Consider the following 9050-nt stretch of genomic DNA (forward strand, 5'->3'; position numbering starts at 1 on the left):
CGTATGGGCAGGGCCCTCTCTACCTTTAGTATTTGTGTGTGAATATTGTATGTTCTCCACTAATTGTACAGCGCTGCGGAATCTGTTGGCGCTTTATAAATACCAGTCATAATAATAATAATGATGATTTCAGCCAATCCAAAACTTGCCCTTAGGGAAGCATTGGAAAGCTAGTGCACATGCGTGCCAAATCGCTGCACTGCACCAATCAACATCTCCTTAGAGAGATGCATTGAGTCAATGTATCTCAAATGGGAAGCATTTAACGTATTCATGCAGAGCATGGTGATGGTGAACGTAGGTCCTGCAGTGTTTGCAAAACCATAGCCACTAAACCCCTCTAGTGCTGCCAGAGTGACAACCACTGAAAGTAGTATTAGAAGTAGTATTATTCAGCAGTGTTACATAGCACAATTTTGCAACAAGCTAGGAAAAAAAATCCTTCTTGACCCCAGAATGGCAGTCAGATTTATCCTTGGATCAAGCAGTTATTACCCTACATTGAAAGATTATATCCTTGAATATTCTGTTTTTGCATGTATGGATCTAGTAGCTGTTTGAACATCTGTATGGACTCTGATAAAACCACTTCTTCAGGCAGAGAATTCCACATCCTTATTGCTCCTTACAGTAAAAACACCTTTCCTTTGCCTTAGACAAAATCTTCTTTCTTCCAGTCTAAACGCATGGCCTCGTGTCCTATGTAAAGTCCGGTTTGTGAATAGATTTCCACACAATTGTTTGTATTGGCCCCAAATATATTTGTATAATGTTATCATATCTCAGGCGACGTTTTTCTAAACTAAATAGGTTTAAATTTGTTAACCTTTCTTCATAGCTGATATGTTCCATTCCTTTTATTAATTTTGTAGCCCGCCTCTGCACTTTTTCTAGTGCCATAAATGCAGTTGACACACTTCATTGAGCTGTGGTGGATAGGTGTTCCTTTAAAGACAATAGGTGAATGAAAAATCAATCTGTTGTATTAAGTAGAGCATGTAGATATTTACTATAGTTTAGACATTTGACCATTTGCTAATCTCATTTATTGACTGAAAGAGATATAAAAAAAAGGATTGAACAGTGATGAAACACTACAACCATTAGGTTTTTGTCTTTGAAGTACAATAAATAAAATAGCTAATCACATCTAACGGTGCAGTTTTCTGCTAGCTTGAAAAGCCAACGTTTCTGTTACCTCTTTGTCTCCGTATGAGCACATTGTTTTAGAACTGTTGAAAGACCATTGAGATGATTTATTTAGCTGATGTAAAGCCATAATTCAGATCTAACTGATTGGACATGTTTCAGGGTTATTTCTCATTTATCAAATGCAGATCACTTATAATATTATCGTTTTTTTTTCTTGACGTTTCTAGTGTTTCCTATTGTGTATTGATTAATTTACTGTCAAAAGGTTAAAGCACTGGCGTTTTAAAATGACTGGGAAGATTGTGTTTTCATTTGGAAATAATGAAGTAAAAATACAGTTGTGTCACAATGCAAACTTGTGAATACATCTTTGCTGAAAGAGCCATTGGGTATATATATACATTTATTTAATTACAAACACCAGTATTTATGTTTTTTAGTCTGTAGTACCTGGGTTTTTTATCTTTGTCATACTTGCAGTTTTACCTATACTTGTTATACAGCAGCTTGTCATATAATGTTAAATTATCTGCAGAAGATTCCATCACTAATGCTGGAATAATATTTTGCTGCATGCATCTATTCCTATCTTCAGCACCTTTTTTGTTTCCTTTAATTTTTTTTTACTTTCTGTAACCCGTTAAATGAAACTTAAATACAATTAAAATGCATTTGATTTGAAAATGTTCACGTTAATGTTTATTTTTCAACGCCTACTAATACCTTTATTGTTCTGTTGAGATAAACAGCACAATTATACATACACACAATCCAACACTGGGTTCTCTTTATTCACAAAATAAAGCAGAATACTGGGATATAGAATTGACAGAGCATTTGACATGGCAATGTGATATTAACTATTTGCTTATAGAATAAACATGTCCGTTGCTTTCTGAATTAGGCTGATACATCACAGTTGTCAGTGGTCTGTTTCTACTACAATATACAAAGCACTGGTTAAGTTTGGGATTAGTAAATATAATAGCTATAGGACTAAAGGCTGAATATGAAGATGCTAAGAAGATCCGTATCTCATTCATGTTTGGACTAACATTAGAGAGAGTCAGTGTATAGATCCACATGGAATTATCCAATCCAAATAACACAACATACAGGGAAACCAACAAGATGACCGCTCTAGATGCCTTTAGCTCAACTGTTCTTCTTTGGGATTTGTCTGAGCTCCTCATGCCTTTCATGGATCTCTCATGAGAAAACAACCTATACACAATGTAACTACTTGCCAACGTCATTAGCCCTACAAAAATAAAATCCCTAAAAGCATAAAAGGATCCATTGACGATATATGCTATGTATGTTAAAAAATCAGCATCACAGTAGACCAAGTGTAAAGTATATGGGGAGGATGTAAGGTTTCTCCTGGCACGGGCATTTAAGATGCTATAAGGGTACATGGAGAGGTTAACCAACCAGAAGATCATTATAATAAAAAGCATATTTTGTGTTACAATTTTTTTTAAATAAATCCAAAAATGTGTGCTTGGAGCTATGAGGATACATTGGTAGCAGCTAAGTAAGCTGGTCACACAAATAGACATTGCACGACTCACTCTATAAGAGAAAATGACCAATTTGCACTCTGAGTCATCTAGTAAGTCCTCTACACCAAATGCATTTATGGTCTGTGGGATGATTCGAGAAAGAATAACAAGTAAATTTGCTACAGCTAGTGCCATCAATATGATGTTGGTGGATAAGAGTTTCTTCTCAAGCATCCTGATGTAAGTGAATTGCAGTAAAATAAAGATGTTTCCTGGAATCCCAATTATCACCAGGAGGAGAAAGCTGGCAGCTTTGATAAATAATAGGAGGTCCATGATATTTCCTGGAAGTTCTCCCCAATATCTAAAAAAAGATATAGGGAGATGATATTAAGTTCCTTTTTGTTTTTTGTATTCGTATTGATTTTTCAGCAGCATACATTGAACACACAGACAGCAAAGTGTAAACGGTAAAATGAACTATAAAGAGATACAAAACAAGAAGGACAGGATACAGAAAAAAAAATAGGATTATGTTGAAAAATCTGTTATACTTCAAGTATGGCGCTATAGAGTGCACAGATTTTGGTTCACTATTGATGTACACAGCGCAGCCCATTGGTCAGTAAGCAAGAGATACTATGCTACAATAACTGTGGAGCTACCCTTGATCCTCTCCTGCCCAACCAGCCTGACTCAACTACATCCCCCCAGAGTGCCCCCCATTCCTGCCACACTCACCTTCAACTACTTATCATCCCTAGTGTTCTGTATTTTAAATGGTAAGAACTCATGTCTGTATTTTTTTGTTTTTAAAGTCAGGGTTGCCAGCCTGCCTCAAACTTCAATTGTAGTGTAGGGGAATCAATAGACAATTTTAGGTATAGTATAGGTTTGCTTTTCTATAAGTTGTGAAAGATTGGGCATATGGTTTGTTTCCAGTATGATGCGATCAAATTCCTGGACTCCAAGTTGACAATTTCAGCTATTTATCTATCAGCTTATAGGATAATTGAATGGAATAGAAGAAACAAACAGGTGTTCAGAGTAATGGGGAAGGCCTGACTATGTAAGGATGACAATAGTGGTATAATCCAGGGACACTACCAACATATGTGCATCATTGTGCCTTCCTGATCCCTGCATTTCCAACAGAATGCAGGTACATTGGGATATATTTGGTGAGTCTACTAGGCATCACATTTCATCCATAAAGCACTGTGTGCTTCTATATGTGAATAACATTTAGAAGAGGCTTTTTAAGGCATTATTGGATGTAATTCAGTCTTGGTCAGTAGGAGCGTACTCCCTTTTGGCTGTCCTAACCCTAACCCTAACCCTAAGCCAATTCAATGGCATTTTGAAATAGTTTCCATTATAGCCTTGCAGCATATGTATAGGGTTTTGTGTTTTATGGAGGATTGACAACATCATTTGTGCACCCTCTGTGGATTTACAATTTAGTGGAGATGGAGCTCATCCATGTGCTTCATTTGTCGGTAGTGGACGATAAGAGAGTTAGGTAAAGTAAACTTGTTCTGTAGGTCTAGGAAAGGCCACAGAGTGCCTTTATTACATATCTCTTTGAAAGACGAAGCCCCTGAATTTAGCCATGTTGGTATGGAAAGCCATGGCGACACGTCTTTAAAACGCTGACGTAGGCATCTTAGAATGGTATTTGTTTTGGATACCGTTTACTGTCTGCAATTGGTCCCATATGTGGAGAGTGAGGGCCGTCGTGAGAAGAAATATGAGAACCTCTTTCCAGAAAATTGAATGGTGCCTTATTAAGTGCATTTTTTTTTAATGGAAATTATGTTTTGTTTCATTTTGTACATGCACAATACTGAATGTGTAATTGATACAAATACATTAATTATCTCAATATGAAAAAAGTAGTCCTTACAAACTTGAAAGATATACCCTTTGCCAATGGAAATAAAAAATATACACACAGTATCCATACGTAGATACAAATGATTCACAATTCGATCAAAGCTTAATATGGCTTTCCTTCTCTTTACTACTAATAGTCAATTAAACCACACTGAAGCATTAAAGTCACAAGAAGAAACTTGCACAAAGCATTTTGAATAGAAATAATTCACATTTAAATATATTCCTTAACTAGGCATACTAAAATAGGTACAGCAACATGAATTTATGAAATACTCACTTTTCAGTATCATACAGGAGACACACATTATGCAGGTAATGTAAATGTAAAAAAATGAAAACAGTAAGGCAATAAATAATTAGTTGGAGCTCACATCTCTGCGTGTTTACATGTATAATGCACTTTCTGCATTTCTGATACTTGCCAAAGACCCATAGATTGTTAACATCTTAAAATGTAATATTTATTAAGGCTGAATACATTTCACTGAAATACGTGTTTGTGGTGAAACAAATATTATTCTGCTTGTCTGTCTATTTCTGATTTTTTTTTTTATGTGTCATCCTCTTGTTTTACTATATACCTCTCTACCTGATAATATGTCTGTTCTACCTATACATGTACAATCACTAGAATCACAAAATCTATCTATCTATCTATCTATCTATCTATCTATCTGTCTGTCTGTCTATCTATCTATCTATCTATCTGTATGTCTATCTATCTATCTATCTATCTGTCTGTCTATCTATCTATCTATATATCTATGTATCTATCTATCTATCTATCTTTCTATCTATATGTCTGTCTGTCTATCTATCTATATGTCTGTCTGTCTATCTATCTATCTATCTATCTATATATCTATCTGTCTATCTGTCGATATATCTATCTATCTATCTGTCTATATATCTATCTATATGCCTGTCTATCTATCTATCTACCTATCTATCTATATGTCTGTCTATCTATCTATCTATCTATCTGTCTGTCTATCTATCTATCTATCTATATATATATATATATATATATCTATCTGTCTATCTGTCGATATATCTATCTATCTATCTGTCTATCTATCTATCTGTCTATCTATCTATCTATCTATCTATCTATCTATCTATCTATCTATCTATCTATCTATATGTCTGTCTATCTATCCTTCTATCTATATGTCTGTCTATCTATCTATCTATCTATCTATCTACCTATCTATCTATATGTCTGTCTATCTATCTATCTATCTATCATCTATCTCTCTGTCTATCTATCATCTATCTCTCTGTCTATCTATCATCTATCTCTCTATCTATCTATCTATCTATCTATCTATCTATCTATCTATCTATCTATCTATATATATATATATATATATATCTATCTTGTTTTTAGCTATCCATCCATCTATATGTTTATGTGTCATTCTGGTAATCTATAATTTAGTAAGACTATTTTCCTCTCTCTCTCTCTCAAGATATGGCTCAGATCTGAGTTTCGTTAAAGTATGACATAAAACAGAAAAAAAAATTATTTGCATTGGAAAAATATTTTCTAATTTCTAAGACTTGGAATGCTTAAATATGTCTTGTGGGATTAAAAAAAAAATCTTGGGGAATTTTATTTACGGTTTCACAGTGACTGACTTCACAAACATTATTACATGATGCTATGCACAAGTATCTGGGGTATTTTTAGTAAAAATATAACACTTGAATGGATTGATCATACCACAAGGAAGAAGTTAATGCCATTGCTGAGCTCATCTTTTGGAATTCTGGTCCAAAACATGTGTAGTGGCTAAGGGAACTTACCTGTGTGAAGTTCAGAGCTTGTTCTATGAATATTAATTACAGGTTTGCCTGTATTTATAATCCACTGTGTATCCAATGTCATTACACAAGAGATCAATTAGCTAGTAATGCTAATAAGTGAATGCAAACAGTGTTTTTTTTTTTTTTTTACTCAAAATCTTTTCATTGATACTTTGGTCTAAGATACAGAACTTTAATTATGGATATTGAAATAAAAGAGAAGACATGTCATGAAGAGAAGTTTTCAAATACCTGTCAGCCATATTGGATCAGTACCAACTAAAAAAAAAAAGAATTTAATGAAAGGTCTTAATGTTGCATAACAAAGATACAAGCAGCAGAAGTATACATATACAATCACTAGAATCTAAAATTAAAAAATAAAATTATTACAAGCTATTCATGCAACATTTCCTCCCAGCCCAGGAGTCAAGCCCTGGAAAAAAAGTGTGGGAAGATTTCCAACATTTCCATATATACACGCCTTTCTCAGGAAATACAGTGCAACATGTATAGTAAAGCGCCGGTGATGATACAAATGGCGTCTGCAAGCAGCGGAGGTGTAGCGTCTTCAGTGCTGCCCACAGGGAGACTCTAAGTTGGCATACAGGGCTTACCACCCATTCCACCACTATCTTGCAAGCACCTAGAATGGCGGTAGAGTGTGTTTGTAGAGGATGTAATGCGTGTGTTGTAATGTAATGTAGTTTATATGTATAGAACATCTAGCATGTATGGAGGATAAGTGTGTGTATGGGGATGTAGTGTGTGTAGTGGATACAGTGTGTGCATTTGTATAGCAGATATAGTGTGTGTGTGTGTGTGTGTGTGTGTAGTGTATATAGTGTGTGTGTATGTAGTGTATGCAGGGTGTGTACAGTGTATGCAGTAGGTGTAGTTGATGCAATGTGTGTATAGTGGATGCTGTATGTGTATATAGTGAATGCACTGTGTGTGCATTTGTGGGGCTTAAATAGGGGTGGTGTTGAGTGGGAGAGATATCATTTTTTCGGGGGACTTATCTAATATTAATCCCCCTCCCTGCTTCTTACCTCTGCAAGCCCCAGCAGAGTGCAATATCAGAAAGCTGCCATGGTGACCTGCAGCAATGCTCTGACAGATGAAATCTGCAAGAGGGAGATTACACAGTTGGGGAACAGACAAAGGACTTCTCATACTCCATCGCCCCATGTAGCCAAAGCGCAGCTAAGCGAAAAAAGGCCTTGACAGGGGTTAGGAGGAAGCAAGGAAGGAATGGAGTTATGGGTAAGTAGGCTTGGCTATTTAAATAGGCATCCATTTTAAATGATTCACTTTTAATTTCCTACCTGGCCGAGTTTGTCCCGCCCACCCTCCCTGAGTTTTTGGTTGCAGATTAGGGTTATCCCGTTTTTTCACAAAAGTGGGATAGGGAGCTGAAGGAGAAGAAATAGGCTCCCTAGGATGAACGTCATGGAGACGAAAACTGTGGTAATTGGTGGTTGGTAGGTTCCGAGTCCTGTCGGTGGCTCAGAACCTGGTGGGGCAGGGGTATCCGGGTATACCCCTGCCATGGTTAATTTATGTTTGGCACTTTAAGTTGGTATGTTGGAATATGTTGGTATATATGTATATATATATGTGTTATTTATATGGGGGTCATTGCCTTTTATATCAACAGAAGGATTCGGAGGGCGGAGTATGGGGGGCAATGACCCATGTTTATTTGTTAAATTATTACTATAGTTATTAATATTGTAATTAATAAATTGTTATTATTCAGGATTGTTTAAATAAAGCTGTGGCCAGTGTTTCCCATATACCTGCGTGTCAATGCATTATTGGGTTAGGTATGTGGGGGGGTTGTCCTGGAATCCGACTGCCCATATGGCGACTATACACCGGTCAAGGCCTGCAATCGCACAGGGAGGGAGATCTCTTTTTTCCATTTCCTGTGGCTGTATCAGTGCTTGAGTCCTGCAAGAACAGTGTTCCTGCAAGAAAAACAATTCCCAATTATTCCTGCAGAACTTGATCACTGTTCCAACTGTCTGGATTTCTGTCAGACAGTCCAGATTACAGGTCCTGTCCCATTGTCCTGACTTTGTTCCCTGGTGTCCTACTTTTATTCATCCCAGCAGACCTGCACCTTTTCGTATCTGCCCTCTTTCACGTCACTGGCAAGCCATCTTTAACCCTTCCCAATAGTGTTCTGCTTCACAAGTCATAAAATCATAAAATAATAGTATTAACAATCACTAACAGGGTTATTTACTAAGGTGAGAATTCAAAGTCTATTCAAAGTGAATTAAAAATTTTAAGTAAAGATAACCAAGCTGGAAACAATATCGAGTTAGCAATGCTTTCAGTTCAGCAGTTTGGCTTCACTTTGAGCAATCTAGAAAGAGCTATCTACCCATTGATCAGCCACAACATTAAAACCACCTGCCAAATATATTGTAGGTCCCCTTCGTGCTGCCAAAACTAATCTGATGTGCCGAGGCATGAACTCTACAAGATGCGTTATGTGGTATATCTGGCACCAAGACATTAGCAGCAGATCCTTTAAGTTGCAAAGTGGGGCCTTCATAGATTGGATTTATTGTTCAGCACATCCCACAGATACTCAATCGGATTGACATCTGGCTAATTTGGAGCTCAATGCAACACTTTTAACTCTTTGTCATGTTCCTCAAACCATTCCTG

General features: G+C 36.4%; 1 protein-coding gene across 1 annotated transcript; it reads right to left on the reverse strand.

Moving 5' to 3' along the window:
• Positions 1 to 2012: 2012 nt before the first annotated feature.
• Positions 2013 to 2993, reverse strand: LOC134601195 (olfactory receptor class A-like protein 1). Its single transcript, XM_063445691.1, has one exon. The coding sequence runs from the start codon at positions 2991 to 2993 to the stop codon at positions 2013 to 2015; it is 981 nt and encodes a 326-aa protein (XP_063301761.1).
• Positions 2994 to 9050: the final 6057 nt, after the last annotated feature.

This window comes from Pelobates fuscus, chromosome 1 (genome assembly GCF_036172605.1).
Source record: "Pelobates fuscus isolate aPelFus1 chromosome 1, aPelFus1.pri, whole genome shotgun sequence".
Lineage (NCBI taxonomy): Eukaryota > Metazoa > Chordata > Amphibia > Anura > Pelobatidae > Pelobates > Pelobates fuscus.